This window comes from Chlorocebus sabaeus, chromosome 12, assembly GCF_047675955.1.
Source record: "Chlorocebus sabaeus isolate Y175 chromosome 12, mChlSab1.0.hap1, whole genome shotgun sequence".
Classification (NCBI taxonomy): domain Eukaryota; kingdom Metazoa; phylum Chordata; class Mammalia; order Primates; family Cercopithecidae; genus Chlorocebus; species Chlorocebus sabaeus.
Genome location: NC_132915.1, coordinates 5,944,386 through 5,967,210, shown reverse-complemented (window position 1 = coordinate 5,967,210; position 22,825 = coordinate 5,944,386). Strand labels below are relative to the sequence as shown.

The 22,825-nt window shown below is 48.5% G+C and overlaps 1 protein-coding gene and 1 pseudogene across 1 annotated transcript; one reads left to right on the top strand and one right to left on the bottom strand.

Moving 5' to 3' along the window:
- The first annotated feature begins 11,233 nt into the window (after positions 1 to 11,233).
- LOC119624243 (putative UPF0607 protein ENSP00000382826) lies at positions 11,234 to 12,763 on the top strand. Its single transcript, XM_037997586.2, has one exon. It carries the CDS (start codon positions 11,268 to 11,270, stop codon positions 12,417 to 12,419), a length of 1,152 nt encoding a protein of 383 aa, XP_037853514.2. The 5' UTR covers positions 11,234 to 11,267; the 3' UTR covers positions 12,420 to 12,763.
- Positions 12,458 to 14,808, bottom strand: LOC140713028 (uncharacterized; annotated as a pseudogene).
- Positions 14,809 to 22,825: the final 8,017 nt, after the last annotated feature.

The following is a 22,825-nucleotide window of genomic DNA, read 5'->3' as shown; positions in this document are numbered from 1 at the left end:
TGTGGTAGAGTGTGTGTGGTGGGTGTTGTGTGTGTGTGGTGTGTATTGTGTGTGTGTGGTGTGTGTGTGTGGTGTGCCTATGTGGTGTGTGTGTGGTGTGTGTGTGGGGTGTGTGTGTGGTGTGTGTGTGTGGTGTGCCTATGTGGTGTGTGTGGTGTGTATTGTGTGTGTGCGGTGTGTGTGTGGTATGTACTGTGTGTGAGGTGTGTGTTGTATGTTGTGCGTGTGGTGTGTGTGTGGTGTGCCTATGTGGGGTGTGTGTGGTGTGTATTTTGTGTGTGTGGTGTGCGTGTGGTATGTACTGTGTGTGATGTGTGTGTTGTACGTTGTGTGTGTGGTGTGTGTGTGGGGTGTGTGTTGAGTGTGTGATGTGTGGTTTGTGTGTTGTGTGTGTGTCATGTCGTGTGCCTGCATGTTATGTGTATGTGTTGTGTGTGTGTGTGGTGCGGTTTGCCTGGTTTGGTGTGGTTGGTGTGGTTTGCGTGTGGTGTGGTTTATATTGTGTGTGATGTGTGTGTCATGTGCCTGTGTGGTGTGTGTGTGTGGTGTATGTTGTGGTTGTGTATGTGTGGTGTGTGTAGTGTGTGTTGTGTGTATGTGTGTTGTGTGTGGCTGTGGTGTGTATTGTGTTTTGCGTGTACGGTGTGTATGCATGTGTGGTGTGTATGGTGTGTGTGTGTTGCGTGTGTGGTTTGTGTGAGATATGTGTTGTGTGTGGTGTGTTGTGTGTAGTGTGTGTGTCGTGTGTGTTGTGTTGTGTGTGGTGTGCATTGTGTGTGTGGTGTGTATTTGTGTGTGGTGTGTATGTGGTATGTACTGTGTGTGAGGTGTGTGTTGTATGTTGTGTGTGTGGTGTGCCTATGTGGTGTGTGTGTGGTGTGTATTGTGTGTGTGCGGTGTGTGTGTGGTATGTACTGTGTGTGAGGTGTGTGTTGTATGTTGTGTGTGTGTGGTGTGTGTGTGGTGTGCCTATGTGGTGTGTGTGGTGTGTATTGTGTGTGTGTGGTGTGTGTGTGGTATGTACTGTGTGTGAAGTGTGTGTTGTATGTTGTGTGTGTGGTGTGTGTGTGGTGTGCCTATGTGGTGTGTGTGGTGTGTATTGTGTGTGCGGTGTGTGTGTGGTATGTACTGTGTGTGAGGTGTGTGTTGTATGTTGTGTGTGTGGTGTGTGTGTGGTGTGCCTATGTGGTGTTTGTGTGGTGTGTATTGTGTGTGTGCGGTGTGTGTGTGGTATGTACTCTGTGTGATGTGTGTGTTGTATGTTGTGTGTGTGGTGTGTGTGGTGTGTATTGTGTGTGTGCGGTGTGTGTGTGGTATGTACTGTGTGTGAGGTGTGTGTTGTATGGTGTGTGTGTGGTGTGTGTGTGGTGTGCCTATGTGGTGTGTGTGTGGTGTGTATTGTATATGTGTGATGTGTGTGTGGTATGTACTGTGTGTGATGTGTGTGTTGTACGTTGTGTGTGTGGTGTGTGTGTGGTGTAGGGTGTGTGTGTGGGGTGTGTGTTGTGTGTGTGATGTGTGGTGTATATGTGGTGTGGTGTGTGTGTGTGCAGTGTGGTGTGGTGTGTGTGCAGGTCGTGTGTATGTGTGTGTGTGTCTGAGAGAGAGAGGGAGACAGAAGGGAGGTTAGATTTTGAGGCTCAACGACTCATGTCATAAGCGGTAGCACGTCCCTGGGTGGACATGGCTCTGGGTGTGTGGTGATGGTGGGGTTTGCGTCCTCCTGACCCGCCGTGCTGTGATCCGGAAGCGCTGCGTCAGGGTCCCAGCCCTCTTTGGTGTGGGGCAGCCGGGCCTCAGCCCTCCATGGCATCTCCCCGGGGGGCATGCAGGCGCTGGGAGGCTGAGCTGGGAAGGAGGGTGCCTGGCCCTCTGCCTCTTCCCCTTCTCCCGAGGTGAGCTGAGGTTGGGGCCCTGTCTGGCACCGCTCCTCTCCAGCGGCTCTGCCTGTGTGTCTTGCTGCAGAGTCTGGCCCCGTGGAGGCTCATCTGCTCCATCCAGCCTCTGAGTAAGGCACTCCCTGTCCCTCAGCCATCTTCTCTCTTCTCCTCCAGATGCACCAGTCCGTAATGCGCTGTCTGCTTGACCTGCCCCACCATGGGTTAAGTTTTGAAGGGAAAGGAGGCCTGCACATTTGCAGATGTGAGTCAAGATACCCCCAAATCATCTGGTGCCTCGGGCCTTGGTTCCTAAGGAATGATGTCTACAAAAGTAACACAGCACTGGCTACTGTGGCTTCTGGCACCGGCCAGGCGGGAGGCAGGGGCTTCGTGAGCCTGGCTGGCTGTAACAGGGCATGTGGACTTTTTATCTTGCCAGGTCACAGCCGCGGAGCTGGCCTGGTCCAAAAGTGGACAGCTGCCTGTACCACGCAAGGTTTCACTTCTAGAGAGGCAGGGTCCTGGCAGAGGGCCTTGGGCCTGGCCTTGGGGAGGGAGAGCCCTCACAAGCAGTGCCATCCCTCAGGTGCCCAGTGGGGTCTGAGGAGGGTCCTAGCCACGTGCTGGTGGGCTTCAGAGGCCTTGGTGAGCAGGTGGGGCAAGGACCCAGTTGTAGACAAAGAGCGTTTTCAGTATCCTTCCACCCGGCGGGGATACGGGCCTGCTGAGAATCCAGTGTTACTGGGGCAGGCCTGATGTGCAGGGCCAGGTCAGCTCCTCTAGGCTCCATTTTACACGCAGCCCTAGGGGGCATGTGGACCCTTGCTCTGGATTCGGGGGGCTCCTGCAGGCTCCACAGCCAAGCCCTCCGCATGGTCTCCAGTTGGCTTAATATACAGGCAGGAGGCGGCTTCCCTGGAAGGTAAGTCTTAGGTCTGAGAAATTCCACAGCAAGGGGCAATGGAAACAGTGAGGGAGATGGGCGGGAAACGGCTGCTCACAAGCGTGTGGGGACCATGTTCTACACAGAGACCCTGCTCAATCCAGAAAGCTCTGAGAGGACACGCCATTTAGGGGCTCTGGAGGTTGGCATGTGCCCTGGCGTTGTAGAGGGCACATTCTCAGAATGGATGTCTTACTCAGGGAGCTTTTCCGCTGACAGTGATCTCAGGTCATGGAGGTGAGCCACAGGCGCTGACTGGCTTGAAAGCAAAGCCCAGAAGAGCTTCCCTGTCAACCTTCCTTCTCTCAGATCCCCCCAAGTCTGTGATGGCTTTGGAAGCATTGAGTCCTGGGTTCTGGAAAGGTTATTGTGCCTGGGATAATTGCTCTATGGACCAAAGCTTGGCTTGTTTTCTAAGCCCCGTGGGTTTTAGGCAAGTTTTTGACAAAAGATTTTTTTTTTCTTTTTTTTTTTTCAGACGAAGTCTCACTCTTGTCCCCCAGGCTGGAGTGCAGTGGCACAACCTTGGCTCACTGCAACCTCTGCCTCCTGGGTTCAAGCAATTCTCCTGCCTCAGCCTCCCAAGGAGCTAGGATTACAGGCACACACCACCATGCCCGGCTAATTCTTGTGTTTTAAGTAGAGATGGGGTTTCACCATGTTGGCCAGGCTGGTCTCAAACTCCTGACCTCAGGTGATCTGCCCTCCTTGGCCTCCCAAAGTGCTGGGATTACAGGTGTGAGCCACCGCGCCTGGCCGACAAGGATTTATGCAAATTTGTATTTCTGCTAGCTTTAGATGAGAGCCTTGATAACAGTAGATCCTCTTGTTAAGTTCTATCTGGAATGTGTGTCATTTCACTGAATTTAGACAAGGCTTTATACCTTTGGATGACAGGGTGGGTTACTGTCAGGTGTCTCCTAGAGCTTCTCACCCCAGCCTTCATTTTACTCTCCCAGGTGTTTATTTTGAGCCAAAGTGCAGCAGTATAAAAATGGATTTGGCTGGCTATGGCTATGAAGGGGCAGAATTGAATAAAAATAAATACTGGCTGGTGAAGAACAGGCATAAATTGCCAAAAATACTTCTATTTGAAATTCAAAAGGGAATTCTTGTTTAGAATCAGTATTTTGGATACAGGTCTTAGATTCTTTATCCTATTTAGGTTAAACACAGAATGTTAACGTTTGATTATACCATTAAGATATTGTCACAAGTGGTATCAATGTAGTATTTTTACCTTTGCATTGCTAAATTCTGAAATTTTTCTTAATCTTGAAACATATCTGGCTGAAAAACATCCAATTATTTTTCTCCCTCTGATTTTGCAGTTCTGCGAAAGGTCACAGATGGGATGGAAGTTACATGTAGGTTATGACGCAAGAATGTATAAAGGATGAACAAAAACATTGGCCTCTCCTGATTCTTTCTGTTAAGCCTGTGGCCTCTCGCACACTGTTTAAGTTGGGTCTTCCTGTTAATTGCCCAGTGGATTTTATTGCTGGAAAACCTGCTTTTCTTTCAGCTGGAGTGAAGACTGGGACATGTGTGGCTACATACAGATGGCCAAAGACCGGAATAACAACTGCAGAATCGCTACACTGGCCAGCCTTCCTATTGTGTGAGCTGATGGACGGTGAAGAGGAAGGACTTGACTGGGGATGGCACATACATGGGAGGACTTCATCTGAAATCTACCAGCCCCTGCTGTGGGATGCACACTGGCATCACTGAAGATCCAAGGGTGATTTGAATTCTGTGACATTTTCATACTGGCATATGTTACCACTATTTTGATTACTGCTATAACCAGCTTTGCATTGTTGACTCACTGAATGGCTTTAGATTGTTTTTGATTTAAAAGGATGAATACAATTTTACCTGTTTAAATAAAACTTAATTTCACTTGGAGTGGAGGGGCTTCTTTCTGTTTTTGACGTTTTGACATTCAGTGGTGTAGCCAAGCATGTAACTGGGCTCTAAAGATGGAACTGCTGTGCTGGAGGTTCACTAGGAGGAAGAGTGGGGGGCCTCCTCACTCTTCTACGAACAGATACGCAGATCTCATGTCAGTTGTCCAGTGGCTATGTCTGACCCAATCTTTGATTGGAGAGAAAACGGACAAATGACCTATGAGGACAAAGGAAACCTATGGTCTTTGCAGCGGAGGCAGGACAGGGCACTAGGGCATTTGCCAAGGCTGTTTGTCTTTGGGTCCTCAAGGGACATGGGATAAACTCCAGGGTTGGTGGCTGAGCTTCCAAGGTGGTGTGCTGGCTTTGGAAGGTGGAGGACCAGATGAGAGAACCAGAAATGAGGATCTATGGCTGCATTTAAACCAAGCTGCCCTATCCCTGAATAATTTCTTAATAAATAGGAACAACTTCCCAGATTGTACTGGCTTAAAAAGCACATAGTTTCATCATCTGTGTGTTTTCAACAATCTCATGTTCCCCCTCAAGAAATATAAACAATAAGTGGAAGTGTTTAGTGAATAGACTCTATATCCCAGAGGAGGGTAACCAGGTACACAGTGGAGTCTCAGCTCACAAAGCCTCCAGCAGGCTCTGCTCTGGTCCATCTGGATTGGACCACGTGCCTTGCTGGACTCTCCTGGGTGGTCCCTCCTGAGTACTTGCTAAAATTTCACACTTTTTGACCTAAAATGACAAGTGTGGCATCTGAAGTGAAATTCTTTGGATTTTGTAATGAAAAAAGCCAGTGTGCTGGCAAGAAGCCTTGGGAGACTCCAAAGCTAAATCTATTGTACTGATTGGGACCTAGGTTTGATATAATTTGAATTTATGCAGCATCCACTATGTGCAGGTCATCACCACAGTGGAAGAGACAGGCCCTGACCTCAAGGAGCTGCAACTATTAGAGAGAGGGAGGTCATCATGGAGGGCCTCCAGGAGGAAGGGAATGCAGACATCAGCCAGAGCAGCAGTCAATATGAGAAGGTGAAGAAGTCAGCATCTTAGCAGAGACTAGCACGTCAGCAACCCTGAGTCAAGACCCTGTGGTGAGAGACCCTGAGGAAGTGACTGCATCCAGGGTTTGGGTGATGAAGCTTGCCCAGTGGAGAGTTTGGACACAGGGGAACCACTGAGGGGGTGGATGCGCTGAACAGACTGTTCCAGTTCTTTCTTTCTGTCAAACTACCCAGAAACCCAGTGGCTTGGAAGAAACATCTTTCACATCTGTCTGGACTCAGCTGCGTGGTCTTTACACAGAGGTCTCTATCTGTGCTGGAGACATCATAGGCTTGACTGCACTGGACATCAGTGAGGCTCACTCACATGGCTGGCCACAGATGCCGGTGTCAGCTGGACGTTCATCTTGAGCTGTTGACCAGAGCACCTGCTTGGGGCCCCTCCATGGCTTGGGCTTCCCATGCATCAACACTGGGAAATACATGTATATATGTATTCGAGGTCCATAAACTTAAAACACTGAATTTCGGCCAGGCGTGGTGGCTCGTGCCTGTAATCCCAGCACTTTGGGAGGCCGAGGCGGGTGGATCACCTGAGGTCAGGAGTTCAAGACCAGCCTGACCAACATGTGTTTCTACTAAACACAAAAAATCAGCCAGGCGTGGTGGTGCATGCCTGTAATCCCAGCTACTTGGGAGGCTGAGGCAGGAGAATTACTTGAACCCGGGAGGTGGAGGTTGAGGTTGCAGTGAGCCAAGAATGTACCTTTGCAATCAAGCCTGGGCAAGAAGAGCAAAACTCCATCTAAAAAAATAAAAATAAAAATGAAAAACCACTGAATTTCATCAATGTTAATGATCATCTCTATTGGTAAAAAAAAAAAAAAAAAAAAAAAAATTAATCATAAAAAGTATTACCAGGAGATTTGGTCTCATTCCTTTTATATTACATTTTAAAAGTTTCATAATTCACATATTTAAATTTTTTTTCATATTTACACTTTCAACAAGTATGTATTAAGCACATTTTATTAGGTCGTGCTGTGCTGGGTTTGGGGACATAAAAGTGAAGCGAATACTCACACTCCCTTCCCATGGAGCTCCTGTTCCCAAGTGAACAAGCAGAAGGCAGATTAAAGCCTGGAACAAACCACGTGCAAGTGCCGCACTGGCGAGGCTCTAATGGGAGCACAAGGGCAGTCGGGGCACACACCAGGGATGTGCCGCCCTCTAGGAATCAGGGCAGGTCTGATCAAGGACCATCTGATCCCTTTTTTTTTCTTTCTTTCTTTTTTCTTTTGTTTTCATTTTTCAACTTTTACTTTAGAGTCAGGAGTACATGCGCAGGTTTGCTACAGGGGCATATTGTATGATACTGAGGTTTGGAATATGAATGAATCTGTCACCCAGACAGTGACCATAGTACTCAATAGACAGTTTTATTTCAACCCTTCCCCCCTCCCTCCTTCTCCCTCTTGTATTCTTCAATGTCTATTGTTCCAATTTTTATGTTCATGAATGCTTATTGTTTAGCTCCCACTTATTGGTGAGAATATGTAATTTTTATTTTCCATTTCTGCATTAGTTTGCTTAGGATAATGGTTTCCAGCTGCATTCATGTTGCTGGAGAGGACATGATTTTGTTCTTTTTTATGGCTGCGTAGTATTCCATGGTGTGTGTGTACCACAGTTTCTTTATCCAGTCTACTGTTGATTGACACCTGGGTTGATTCTATGTCTGCTATTGAGAATAGTGCTGTGATGAACATATGTGGGCATGCATCTTTTTAGTAGAATGATTCATTTTCTATGGGTATATATCAGCAGTTGATGTTGGCTATTTATCTTATATCTTATGAGCACAATAGTTGACAGGCAGAGACAGACAACAATCAAATAAACAAACGTAGAGTAATTAAGGCCACTGATTTTGAAATGGAAGAGTTCTGGGTTTAAATCATGGTTCAGCTTCTTAACAGCCTTGCAACTTTGGGCAAGGCACTTAAACTTGTAGAACCCCCATTTCCTCACCTGTAAAAGGGAAATTTAAAATGTGAGTACTCTGAAGATTAAATGGGATAACTCAGTGATGCTTAGCATACAATCCCCAGTCCCCAGCATAGAGCCACTACTATTCTTCTTAAAGGTGTTTTGTAACCTAAGAGTGCCCCTATATCATTGAAACACCCTGGTTGGGGTCTTACCTTGAGATAGATCACTGAAGATTTTAGATAGAATTGTCAGAAAACACAGGAAAGTAATATGCCATGTGACAGGCCCTTGAGACCTGGGGAGAGCTAGTCACCTGAGGTCTTAGGACAGAGCAGAGATGGACAAGTTAGGGACACAGGACCATAAACATGACCTGGAGCCATGCTAACACGCTGCCTCTTCTAAGCTCTCTGCTATGGTTTGATGTATGATTAAAAAACCCCTGTGCCTGAGGGTTTCTCAGCTAAACGAGTTCTCCTCCTCATTGCATTCTGGCTGTTTATCCTCGGTTATTGAAACCCATATATGCGTGATGTGCTGAAATAGGTCAGCCATGAACACCTTATCTGGCTAAAATCCAATCTTGCCAGCCAGTGACCCATCTAGGAAGCTTGTATTCTTCCCCACCTTCTTTTGCATTCTCTCAGAAGCACAAGCATGTCAAAAAGCACTTTCTTGACTATTAGCAGGAAAATGACTTTCTCGACTTCTAACGGACTGATCATCTACTGTGTTCCACTGGCAAACTGGAGTTGAAGCACACATGAATGAACGTTTGCCTTAAAACGTCAGTCACTGAAAGACAGCCTTGGAGCCATGCTGATGACCTGTACCTGGCCCTGCTTGTGTCATTCATGAGGGTTTCCTTGTCCTGATAGAGAAACTGAAACCCCCATGCCAGCCCACATTTGCCCAAAGCAGCAATGGGGATACTCATCACACCATCATGTCCCATCTTATCTTTTTTCTTAGTTTAAAAATGATTCCATTTCTACAGGATCAGTACTTACTTACGAGGGGAGCAGGGCTAATGCCCTTGAGTTAGTTGTACCGACTCCTCATTAGATGGGGAATGTGTCAGTATTTTCAGCAAACCTTGAATGTGATGAAACATTTGCTAAACTGTCTCCCAGTTTCAGAACAAGCTAACACACTCAGGGCTCTATTTACAGCAATTAGGTGGAGTCAGGAGTGGGAACGCGTCTGGCACTGTCACCTTGATTAACAATAGCTCTGACTTGTGGGAGGACGGTCAAGTCCTGTGTCCTGTAACATGGGGCAGTGATGGCTCAGGGTCATGGCTCCTGCATTTGGGTGAGGCCTTCTCATCACTTTTAGACAAACAAGTGCAGGACGACCGCAGGCCTCCCCACTTCCGTCAGCATCCTCCCAACTCCCCCTGACGTCCCTCATGAAGCTCCCCACTGATTCAGAGATCCCGTCCTGAGGGGCTAAAAGAAACATCCATTAACCCATCTAGAAAGTCATGAATAATTCATGAATTACATTGAATTCATCCCTAGTATAACTATCTTCAGAAATTCAGACTTGGTAACCCATTAAAACATCAAAATAGTCAAAGATATTTATATCCACAATGAGTTCTTAATAAATGCCCAATACAGAACAGTATAAATTAAAGCAAAAAAGTACAAATTTTGTGCATTGACAGGGGATGTGGGGGGAGTATAGCATGTTTGTGTGTGATCAAAACTTTTTATCAGCTTTAAATAGCCTATCATAACTATAAATTTTTAAATGTAAGCTCCAGAGTAACCAAAGAGAAAAAAATCACACCAGATATGTCAATGAAATAAAGGAATCAAAGCTTATCAGTACAGAAACTCACCAAACCATAAAGGAAACAATAAGAAACAAAAGATCTACAAAACAACCAGAAAATAATTAACAAAATGACAGAAGTAACTTCTCGCCTGTTAACAGTATCTCTGAATATAAATGGTTTCAATTCTCCAGTAAAAAGATGTAGAGTGGCCGAATGATTTTTCATACGTGTTTCCCTAGACCAGACACCCAAGAGTATGTCCTTCTCTAGGGCATAAGAAAATCTAGAGTTATATTTAGGATATCATAATGTGTGGGGAAGAGTGGACCGAGCTGGCATGCTCACAATGACCAAATTATGTTGGTCACATTTTAATCCAATACATTGATCCACTATTAACTTGTAAATAAATAAAGTACTTGCTTTCTAGACACATTCCAGGAAGACCAGAGAAACTGACTTTTATCTATATGGAATAATCCACTGGCAAATTTCTTTTAGGATAGACCAAAGCTGATCTAGAACATAATCTTTACATAGCTGGATCCTTCCCATCAGACGAGAAAGAACATCTGGGGTGAAAGGCTCCATTAGAAGAGCAATGTGGGATGGTGCTGTGTTAATTGGTAGTCCCTGCCCTACATGTTTGTAGAGGACTGGAGCCCAGAGTGGGCCATGGTCAACTTATATGTTGAAGTGAAGACCTCCTTCTAGGTGTGCATGTGCTTATTACAGACATGCCACGGTACGAAGTACCCCAGGACTACAGGAAAAAATAAGAATACATGCTGTATCCATGATCATGAGGCACACAGGCCAGAGTGCCAGCTGTGGAATCGCACAGCTCGGGTCCAAAGCCTGGCTGGGCCATGACCACCTGAATGATCTGAAGAACGGTCTCAGGCAAATTTGTAAAAAGAAGTGGAGATCCTGGTTGCCAAGGAGGTATGTGGTAAGAGGCAGCATCCAGTCAGGTCAGGGCACCGTGTCCTCTCCTTGGAAACCTGCGCAGCGAGGCTGGTGGCTCTCAAGGCCACAGAGGCCATGGAGAAGGCGGGCCTGGCTCCAGGCGGCACAGAGGCACTGGAGAGGTCCCCGGGGGAGCCTGGCGGGATCTGGCTGGTCCTGCGCTCTGCTTCCAGGTTCTGGCCCTGTAAACCGTCGTATAGGGCCAAGACAGGGCCACTGGGGGTCAGGCGCCAGGCAGGAAGGACTCTGGCAGATCAGCCCCACAATGCCCACAGCCCCACAGGGTGGCCCATCCAGGGCCACACACCTGCCCCCAGGAGCAGGACGTCCCTGAGGCTAGAGAGTCCAGCTGGACCGGAGGAGGGGCCTCATCCTTTGCCCTTTGACTCCTCTTATAGGTGCCCTCACTGGGCACCTGCACACTCCTCCACACCCTGGCTCTGTCACCAGCCCCATAGTGATGTCATAAGCTCCCAGGTGCCCAGTGCGCACCCAGCCACAGAGAAGTGGGTGACTTAGGAGTATCCTCTCCACTTCTGACCCCTAGTTTCGTCTGCGCACAACTTGCTCAAAATGGGCAACTCACTAAGCATATTTTGTTCCTGGTTCTGCCGCAGGTCCTGGCGAGGCCATCCGCAACGTGCTCCTCTAAACGTATTTTGTTCCTGGTTCCAGCGCAGGTTCTGGCCACGCCATTGGCATCGTGATCGTCTTGTCTATGAGCCCTTCCCAGCTGGCAGGGCTCACCCTGCGGCTCCTGCACCTATGCCTGCCTCCAGAACCCTGGGCTGTTCCCGATTCCTCTTCTACTATCAGCGACATCCTGGGCCTTCTTTTCCAGCCAGGTGGGACGGCGCCCCTACGAGGCTGTATCTTCTCCCTCGGAACAGGGGCACCCCACCGAGGGTCCCGCCTCCTGTGGTCTGGAGTCCCCCCTCAAGGAAGAAACCCGTGCTGTCTGCTCGCAACTCCATGATGTTCGGACACCCCAGCCCTGTGAGGATCCCTCGTCTCAGACGCACGTTTAACCTCCGACTGCCTTCATTAGACGAGCAGGTGATCCCAGCCAGGCTCCCGAAGACAGAGGTGAGGGCAGAAGAGCCCAAAGAAGCAACGGAGGTGAAAGACCAAGTAGAGACCCAGGGGCAGGAGGACAAGAAAAGGGGCCCCTGTAGCAATGGGGAAGCAGCCTCCACCTCTAGGCCCCTGGAGACTCAGGGCAACCTCACTTCCTCCTGGTGCAGTCCCAGGCCCTTGGAGGGAAATGCCCACCTCAAGAGCTTGACAGAAAAGAACCAGAATGACAAGGCCCAGGTGCATGCAGTGAGTTTCTACTCCAAGGGCCATGGAGTCTCCAGCTCACACAGCCCTGCTGGAGGCATCCTTCCCTTTGGGAAGCCTGACCCAGCTCCAACAGCGCTCCCTGCCCCAGTTCCAACAGCGCTCCCTGCCCCAGTTCCGGGCTGCTCCCTATGGCCAGAGAAGGCAGCCTTGAAGGTGCTGGGTAAAGACCACCTGCCCAGCTCTCCTGGCTTGCTGATCGCGGGGAACGACATGCAGTTCAAAGATCCTGCAGCCCTTCTTGGATCAAGTAGCTCTTCTCCACCCAGAGTTGCCGGCCACGGGTCCCGCAAAAGAAAGCTGTCAGGGCCACCACGGCAGCTGCAACCCACCCCTCCCCTGCAACTGAGGTGGGATAGAAATGAGCAGGCCCCACCCGCTAAGCTTCCCTGCCTATCTCCTGAGGCACTGTTAGAGCAGGGTCAGGCTTCCCAAAGGGAAGGACGCCTCCAGCTGGGCAACATCGATAAGAACATGGGGGTGTTAAGTAGAACATCAAAATCCAGGAGACGAAAACAGCCGCTTGGGAGGAGAAAGAAGATACGGCAGGGCAGGCGCCGTGGCTCACGCCTGTAATCCAGCACTCTGGGAGGCCGAGGCGGTGGATCACGAGGTCAAGAGATCAAGACCTGAAGAGCATCTCTGCCTGGTCCGCGCATCATCTGAGAAGTAAGGAACGCCTCTGCCCGGCCGCCCCACAGTCTGGGAGGTGAGGAGCGTCTCTGCCTGGCCACCAACCCGTCTGGGAGGTGAGGAGTGCCTCTGCCTAGCGCCACCCCTCCCACCCCACTGTATGGGAAGTGAGGAGCATCTCTGATTGGCCACCTCACAATCTGGGAGGTGAGGAGCGCCTCTGCCTGGCCACCAACCCGTCTGGAAGATGAGGAGCGCCTCTGCCTGGCCACCAACTTGTCTGGGAGGTGAGGAGCGCCTCTGCCCAGCGCCACCCCCTCACCCCACTGTAAGGGAAGTGAGGAGCATCTCTGCTTGGCCACCAACCCATCTGGGAGGTGAGGGGCGCCTCTGCCTGGCCACCAACTTGTCTGGGAGGTGAGGAGCGGCTCTGCCCAGCGCCACCCCCCCACCCCACTGTATGGGAAGTGAGGAGCATCTCTGCTTGGCCACCAACCCATCTGGGAGGTGAGGAGCACCTCTGCCTGGCCACCAACTTGTCTGGGAGGTGAGGAGCGGCTCTGCCCAGCGCCACCACCCCACCCCACCGTATGGGAAGTGAGGAGCATCTCTGATTGGCCACCAACCCATCTGGGAGGTGAGGAGCGCCTCTGCCTGGCCACCAACCCGTCTGGGAGGTGAGGAGCGCCTCTGCCTGGCCACTAACCCGTCTGGGAGGTGAGGAGCGGCTCTGCCCAGCGCCACCCCCCCCACCCCACTGTATGGGAAGTGAGGAGCATCTCTGATTGACCACCTCACAATCTGGGAGGTGAGGAGCACCTCTGCCTGGCCACTAACCCGTCTGGGAGGTGAGGAGCGGCTCTGCCCAGCGCCACCACCCCACCCCACTGTATGGGAAGTGAGAAGCATCTCTGCTTGGCCGTCTCACAATCTGTGAGGTGAGGAGCCCCTCTGCCTGGCCACCAACTCGTCTAGGAGGTGAGGAGCGCCTCTGCCTGGCCACCAACTCGTCTAGGAGGTGAGGAGCGCCTCTGCCTGGCCACCAACTCGTCTAGGAGGTGAGGAGCGCCTCTGCCTGGCCACCAACTCGTCTGGGAGGTGAGGAGCGCCTCTGCTTGGCCACCAACCCGTCTGGGAGGTGAGGAGCGCCTCTGCCCAGCGCCATCCCCCCACCCCACTGTATGGGAAGTGAGGAGGGTCTCTGCTTGGCCACCAACCCGTCTGGGAGGTGAGGAGTGCCTCTGTCCAGCGCCCCCACCCCCACCCCACTGTATGCAAAGTGAGGAGCATCTCTGCTTGGCCGTCACAGTCTGGGAGGTGAGGAGCGCCTCTGCCTGGCCACCAACCCGTCTGGGAGGTGAGGAGCACCTCTACCCACCCACACCACCGTCTGGGAAGTGGGGAGCCTCTCTGCCCCTGCTGCTGTGCAACCCTCCAAGTGTGAAGTGACATCCTTGTGTGTGATATTTCTGCCTTCCCCAAGTTTGCATTTTCGACATTAAAGTTTACATTTATTTATTTATTTATTTATTTATTTATTTATTTATTTTTAGACGGAGTCTCGCTCTGTCGCCAGGGCTGGAGTACAGTGGCGTGATCTCGGCTCACTGCAAGCTCCGCCACCGGGGTTCAAGCGATTCTCTTGCCTCAGCATCCTGAGTAGCTGGGATTGTGGGCACACACCACCATGCCAGGCTAATTTTTTTTTTTTTTTTTTTTTTGTACTTTTAGTAGAGACGCAGTTTCACCATGTTGGTCAGGCTAGTCTCAAACTCCTGACCTTGTGATCTGCCCACCTCAGTCTCCCAAAGTGCTGGGATTACAGGCTTGAGCCACCACACCCAGCTCAAGTTTACTTTTTAATTAAAAAATAAAAAATAAAAATAAATGACAACAAGAAAACAGACAGATGGAGACAGTCCTGGACAACACGGTGAAACACCTTCTCCACTGAAAATGCAAAAATTAGCCGGGCGTGGCAGTGGGCGCCTGTAGTCCCAGTTACTTGGGAGGCTGAGGCAGAATGGCTTGAACCTGGGAGGCGGAGGTTGCAGTGAGCCGAGATTGCACCACTGCACTCCAGCTTGGTGACAAAGCAAGATTCCGTCTCAAAAAAAAAAAAAAAAGTAAGACATGGGAAACTGCAGTGCCACCCAGCCTGCCCCTGCTGTCTCCACACCTGCTGAGACTCCCTACCCTTGGCCACCTACACTTCACAGATCCCGGCTCCTCCTCCTACCTCTGACTTGACCCACGTGGCTGCTGGGTCCCTCACCCTGCCTGTCCCTCCACCTTCGCCCACACCAAGAATTGAGTAAAATTTGATAGCCATAATTCGTAACTCTCCCCCTGGCTCCTCCTGCTGACCTTACCCCCATTTTGGGGGTTCGGCCTTATGAGAAAGGAGGCTGCTCTCATTCAGCTACAGTTTCAGTGCCTCTGACCTCTCACCCTGCCCAATACCTCCTAGCCCCGCGTCTTTCTCCTTCCAGACTCCCTTCAGAAGGGAGCCTCCTACACCCATATGTGTGTATTCCTCTCCTCCTCTTTCCTCCCCTACTCCTCTTCCAGCCCCTTCCACCGGGATCCCTGCTATCACCCATCAGCTGTTGAATTCCACAGCAGCCATTTCCACCATCATAGCAAGGGCATCTGACCACCTGACCTTGCAGCCCCCTTTAGGCCCTCAGCTCTTTGCTATGGACATGACTCCCGCTACTAACGCTGTGGCTTTCAGATCTTCACCAAGCTCCAGAGTGAGCAGTCTCTTAATTTCCCAAATTCAATGCACAGTAGAGGCACCCTGGAAAGACATCGGCCTCCGTCTGCCTGGCTACATTCATATTCTCCAGCCCCACCCCTCGGCCCACACTTGGGGCCCCCTGATGGGCAGCAATGAAAAGCCTGTGTCCCCAGTGCCCCTGTTTTCCCGAGCCTTTCCATCAGGGCTCCTCCAGGCACCTCCGGTTTAGGGAGCAGCGCCTCTGCAACATCCTGCCCCAGAACAGATGGTAGGGACGGCACCACAACGACTGTGACTGGACACAATTAGGGTCCCCATTCAGAAAGAGCACCTGAGGCCCACTGGTACACACAGGTGGTACGACGGGGAACAAATAAGAAGCAAGTCTCCCTCCACATCTGATCCCCATGAATGGACATTCCTCCTGGAGGAAGGGGCTCAGTCCCTTGAAGTTAAATTTAAGCTGCTCTCTCCTTATAGAAGCCAGAGGCCCAAAACCTCAAAGTGTGTGTGTGCCTGTGTGTGTGTCTGTGTGTGTGTGTGTTGGAGGGTGTGGGACTGTTGAGCCCCATCAGAACCACAGTGTATTTGAGACACTCCCCTGTGGGCAGAAGCAGCAGCCAGCTTCTGTCATCGTCAGCTGTGCCCTCCCCGGCTTGACTGTTAATCTGGCTGACCCGAGTCCCCAGCCAGGTCTCTATTCTTTGAACTGGCAGGATGCCTGCTGCTCTTTACAGGTGCCCGGCTTCCCCTTGCCCATTTACTTTGATGGGCCCTTCTCTCTCCTGATTGTGTGTATTAAAACCTTATTCTTGTTGCTCTGCCTCTGCTCATGTGTCTATATATTTTATAATATATATATTATATATTTTAATGTTTTATTAAATATTAACTATGTTAATTATATGTAACCTGAAAACTAGATATAAAGAATGTAGGCATATAGATATCTTGCAACAATGAAACCGAAAGAAACTCGCAGATCAACAAATGTAGGGACCTCATAAAATTCAAATGACAATTTTAATGTAATGGAACAAAGGCAGAACGCTCACTCCCCTTCACAGTGAGAAAATAGAGCTCCCTGCCCACATGCAGACTCTCCTGAGATCCCCCTGTTGGCGCCATGCTTTGCAGTAACTGGATGCTTCCACCACTTGTTCCTATGTAAGTTACACAGAGGCTTCCTTTGTACATCCTGTAATGAAATCTTTTGGCCTAATCTTTTGGCCTTCACTTGGTGAGAACACAGTATTTCATATTAACTCCCTGTGCATTATTTTTTTAAAAAAGAATTTCTCTATAACAAAGAAAATGTCACACCCTGGCATTAAAAAAAAAATGTTAAATAGATTAAAATGCAGGCCTTGAGAGGGTATGGAAGCTCTCTGTTAAGTCAGTCATCTAAATGAACCAAAATATGTTGATCTTCATCGGTTACTCACATCTCCAGCAATATGACACTGTAGGCATCTGATCTCCTCCATTAACATTTTATTTACAAAATCAGGCTTCAGGCCAAAGCTGAGTGAGTGCTGCTGAGTGACTCGGCCCCTACAACCAGAAGCATGAACTTCAGCCCTGACCACAGCAGAGGAAAGGCTGGTGCTCCCCTCACCTTGAGTGCTCATTTGATGGAGAAGGGCTGGGCCTGGGCCCTACCCATCACAGTGCTGGTCCTAGTCCCTGCCCACACATGGTCTGATCTTCTGTGATCATGCAATATAAAGGTACTAGAGCTCAAGGATTGCATCTAACTCCTGCACCCTGGATCCCTGCCAGATGTCTATATGCTGGCCAGAAGGCTATGTGCCCTGGGGACTTAGAAAGTTCACATGGTTCAGCTGGGCACAGTGGCTCACGCCTGTAATCCCAGCACTTTGGGAGGCCGAAGTGGGCAGATCAACTGAGGTTGGGGGTTCGAGACCAGCCTGATCAACATGGTGAAATCCCGTCTCTACTAAAAATACAAAATTAGCCAAGCATGGTAGAGGATGCCTGTAATCCCAGCTAGCTACTCAGGAGGCTGAGGCAGGAGAACCACTTGAACCCTCGGAGGCGGAGGTTGTGGTGAGCCGAGATCGTGTCATTGCACTCCAGCCTAAGCGAGACAAGAGCAAAACTCTGTCTCAAAACAAAACAAAACAAAACAAAACACCAGAAAGAAATTTCATATGATTCCTGTCTCTATGAGCTTCTCCTGATAAACACATCTCCAGTAACCTCAGGGCGGGCAGGGTGGGGGAGTACGGGGCGATCATATTTTCAGGGCATTCCTTATTGATGCAAAACACTGAGAACCACTACATAAAATATTTGAAAAAGTTTACTGCAATGATATTTGAAGAACCCTATATAAAATAACTAAACAAACATAAAAAACGTAACTGAATTTTACTTGAATATGTTCACAGTATAAACTTTAAAGTATATAAAATGAAAATGAGAAGAAGAACACGTGCAAACACTTGGAAATTAAAATGTACATTTTTAGGCTGGACACAGTGGCTCACAACTGTAATCCCCAGCACTTTGGGAGGCCAAGGCAGGTGGATCACCAAGTCAGGAGTTTGAGAACAGCTTGGCCAACATGGAGAAACCACGTCTCGACTAAAAATACAAAAATTAGGCAGGGCATGGTGCCATGCACCTGTAATCCCAGCTACTTGGGAGGCTGAGGTAGGAGAATCACTTAAACCTAGGAGGCGGAGCTTGCAGTGAGCCGAGATTGCGCCACTGCACTCCAGCCTGGGCAACAGAGCGAGACTCTGTCTCAACAACAACAACAAAAATGCACCATTTTTAAACTGATTAAAGAGGGAAGTTCTGAGGAAAATTTAAAAAGGCATAGAACTGAATTAATATAAAAATAAAATATATAAATGTGATAAGATCCTGATAAAGCATTGCTAGTGGAAAATTAAATGGCATTGAATGCTTATATTTGAAAAAACAAAGGTCTAAAATCAATAATACACACTTTCACATAAAGAAACCTCTCTAAAAAGAGCAAAATAAAACAAAAACCATGAAGAAGGAAGGAAATAATAAAACACTATAACCAAGAAGAATTTTTTCCAGAAACGTAAGGCTGGTTCAATACTCAAAAATTATCAGTGTAATCCACTATATTAACAATTTAAAGGAGAAAACAAAAATGGTCACATCAATTAAGGCGGAAAAAGCATTTGGCAAAATTCAACATGACTTATGTTAAAAATTTTTAGCAGACTAAGAACAGAAGCTCACAACCTCAACCTAATAAAGAACACCTACAAAAAACTAAAAGCTAACATCATGCTTAATGGTGAAAGAATTAATGCTTTTCTCCTAAGTTCCAAAATGAGGCCAGAAGGTCCTTTCTCATCTTCTTTTCAACTTAGGACTGTAGGTCCTAACCAGTGCAGTATGACAGAAATGGAATGAAGACATACAGGTTAGAAAAGAAGAAATATTACCATTAATATTGATGGATGACATGATCGCCTATATAGAAAATATCAAGGAATCTGCAAGAAAACTCTTAATAAATGATGACATGTTACTTTATCAAAGTCTAAGGATACAAGAGCAATATACAAACATGAATCATATTTCCAAATACTAACAATGAACAACTTGAAACAAAAACTAAAAACAATGTCATACACAACAGTTCCCCCAAATTGAAATATTTTGGATGTAAATTTTAGTGTGATAAAAGCAAGATAATTCTAATGAAAGGAACAAAACAAGACCTAAATAAGTGGACAGACATACTACTTTCATAGATTGAAGACTCAGTATTGTAAAACGTCAACTCCCAACAAAATTTGTTTTTTTCAATATAGAGAAGCTTATTCCAAAATGTGTATGGAAAGGTAAAGAAACTAGAATAGCTAAAACAATTTTGGGAAGACAGAATAAAGTTGGAGGATATTAAGACTTGCCATAAAGCTATAGTATAAGACAGTGTGGTACTGTGGAAGAACAGAATATTCATTCAATGAACAGGGTAAAGTGCAGAAACTGACACACACAAAAACAAAAAACCGGTATTTCACAAAAGTAGAAAAGCACTATAATGAAAAAGGAATTGTATTTCTAACAAATACACAAGTTAACTAATATCAATAAAAAGTTTGCTGCAATGATATTTGAAGAACCTATATAAAATACTAAACAAATGAATCATAGATTTAAATGCACACTTTAGTACACTTTTAGTACCTTTTAGTTCCCTTTTTTGGGTTGAAAGTAAGACATGATACACTGGGCAAAAGGAACAGAGGTAAGAGGTCGTTTGTGTAAGGCTCTGTGTTTATCTAGCTGGTAGTTAGACTGTCTTTACTGTTTGGTGTTGCTGTAGGTGTCAGAGGCAAAATTTACTCTTGTATCCTTGTTAGTTATCTCCCCTGTTGTCTTTGAGTTTCCCTAGAAACTCCTTATAAATAAGTGCTGAGACAGTCAATTCCTTCATTATAATTCCCTTATTATACAAAAGTCCTACTGACGTGGTGGTGAGGTGCTTATGTGGGAGAAGAAATGTTCCATAGTCCTGTGATTAGGTCCCAGGCACAGTGCACAGTGAGCCTATGCTCCCAGGCTGTGACCTGCACACGTGCTTCTCAGTAGCCCGTGTCCCTGGTGGGACAGGAAGGCACAGGAACTGGAGTTTAACACGTCTCTTTCCCCAAGTCAGTTAGATTCTGATAAAACCCCAATACATTAAGCTCTGGTAAAAATAGTTTCTCTTAAGGATAGGCTTTAGGAAAGTAGAACTAATGTTCTGCTCTTATTTCAAAATGGTTACTTTTCCCACGTCCTGCCAAAATCAGGAGGGGATTTTTCTCGTGATCTACACCCTGAGAATCTGGTAAGGCTACTGAAGGTAAAACTCCTGAAAGTTGAGGCTCTCCTAAGACTGGATGTGGAGTTTTTAACTGTCAAGCTCATCCACATTGAACCTTCAGCACTTTGTCAATTACGGTTTAGGTTTTTCTACCCCAGGATTGGCTCCAATGGCCAGCTTTTACATCTCAGCTTCCTTTCAGATTAACTGGGATTCTCTGTATCTGCCTGTCTCCAGTTTTGAGGATAGTAGTTGCCCTGTGACCTCAATTCTCTGACAGATCTAAGAAGAGTTGTTGATTTTCAGTTTATTCAGCTTTTTTTTTCTTGGTTTGAGAGTGGGAGTGATGACTTCCAAGCTTCTTATACTCCAGGACTGGAAACTGGAAGTCTTTCATTGATCTTGGTTCATTTCATTTCCCTCCCATAGCTTGTCTGGGGATGACTTTGGCAACAAAAGCAGCAGCCCATGCCAGTGCACCATCTGGGAAAACAGGGTGGCCCTGATCATGCCTCTAGGGCCCCTCCATGCCCCACTCCAGTCTCTCTCTTCGGGAATGGATATCTGAGGCTCACTTTGTGGACAGGTCAGAGTAAGCCTCCCTCAGGTGTCTGAGGCTTGGATAACAGGCGTCTTGGGTGCAGTCTGTGGGACTGGAAAGAACAGTGTTTGAGCTCTCTCAAGAGAGATCTGAGTTTCAATTTCTGTTTCACCTACATACTACTCATGATATCTTTAAAAAGCCACTCAACCCTGGCCAGGTGCAGTGGCTCACGCCTGTATTCCCAGCACTTTGGAGGTGGAGGTGGGCAGATCATGAGGTCAGGAGATCGAGACTATCCTGGCTAACATGGTGAAACCCCGTCTTTTCTAAAAATACAAAAAATTAGCTAGGCGTGGTGGCAGGCGCCTGTAGTCCCAGCTACTCGGGAGGCTGAGGCAGGAGAATGGTGTGAACCCAGGAGGCGGAGCTTGCAGTGAGCGAGATGGCGCCACTGAACTCCAACCTCGGCAACAGAGCGGGACTCCATCTCAAAAAAAAAAAAAGCTACTCAACCCTAACGGGCTGCGGTTTATCTTTAGAAAGAAACGAAACCAGGATAAGGATACTGAGCACTTACATTGGTTTCAAGTAATCGGGAAACTAACTGTGTGGGAACTGAGACTTGGTTGATCTGTCGTGTAGACTAGGTATGTATCCCCCTCCTTCGGTTTAGAGGCCTGAAAGCATCGGGAGGACAGGAAATCACCTAACCCCTGGAATGAGGTGTGTAACAGGCAGGCCCTCAGGACACAGCCAGCCTGCAGCTGCCACAAAGGAGGAGAATAGTGGCTCTGGGGCCAGTGGAGTGGCTAATACTCTAAACAGAACTGCCCAAGCTCCCCCAGCCTCGTGGAGAACATGTGTGGAGCACATGCTGTCTTGGTAACTCACTGACCTCTCAGAGTCCTGAGCAGCCCTGCTGTGAGACCCCATAACTGAGCTTACCACCAGGGGAGGGAGCACTTTCTCTTCCACTTCTGGAGACTGCTGAGCTCTGAGGCTGGACGCTATTAGTGGACATATTACTAGCATAGCAGTACCTCAGTGGTGGAACTCTGATCAGAGGCAGGGACTGCTGGAAATATCCCTCAGGAGTGGGATACTTTGCAGACACTTTCTTCAGGCCTTACAATATTATTTTGGGATGAGAGTTCCTGCATGAGTAATAGAGGGTTTAAGCCAGTGAGGTCCTGGTGTTGACGCGCGTTGTGAGTCCATTTGTGCCCCTTGCCTGTGAGGGTACAGGAAATGTGGCTGATACCAAGACTGGGGACAATGTGCACTGGACCTTTTGGATGGTGCCTTGTCCACACGGACATGTGCTAAATGGGAGCTCTGCCGTTTTCTTGTGGCCTCTGAAGGCTGGGGGTAGGCTGTGCTGAGACCTCTAGGAGTCCTGCTGGCTGCACAGGGCTGTGTCCAGCAGGCTTGCAGGACGGACGGCCTAGGACACTATTTTGAGGCTTATTGCTGGGGCACTGAACCCTGGGTCAGCTAAGTAAATAAGGTAACGCCAGGCTCTACCAGCTGGAGGAGTGCAGACTTTCTGGGGCAGGGTTCGCCAAGGGCCTTGGACAGGAGGGAGCAGGTTTTAGCGGGACTGGGGGCTGGGGAGGTGGGCAGTGGGTCAGGTGCCTGCAGATGTGGGGAAAGCAGGGCCTATGGGACAGGTGAGGAGGAGCAGGAATTGTTCCTAGGAGCAGAGCTCTGAGCACGGCTGACCTAGACCTCGGCTTTTGGCCTGGCATCGGGACCCTTTCCCATCTGCTTCTGTCAGTCATTCCCAGACTCTCATGTTGTGAGAGCACTCTAGCTGCAGGCTGGAACCCTCTTCTCCTGGCTGGGATCCTGCTCCTCAGTCCTGCTCCATTACTTGGTGCACCAGCCACTTCCCTTTCCCGTCTCCACTGGGAGTCGAACCTCCCCCTCCATGCCCCAGGAGTGCTGTTCCTCTGCTTCAGAGAAGCCCTTGCTTCCTGGCACTGTGGACACCAGGTGTAGTTTCAGCCCCTCTGAAGGCCTGGGTGCTTCCTGCGGCAGAAGCAGTGTGAATGCAGACTGACCCCTTCCCTCCCAGCTGGTGGCCTCAGCTCCCTCAGCATCCCTAGTGTCCCCCCCACCCCTGCTTTCCTCCTAGGAGCCCACAGTTGAGATTCTCCCTGTGAGGTCCCAGGTTCCTGCCCTGGGAGTCAGACGATGAATCCTATGGAAAAGGCAAGCACTAAGGAGCA

Coding starts and splice junctions, on each gene's coding strand:
- LOC119624243 (XM_037997586.2), top strand. CDS start 11,268: ATGCCTGCCTCCAGAACCCTGGGCTGTTCCCGATTCCTCTTCTACTAT.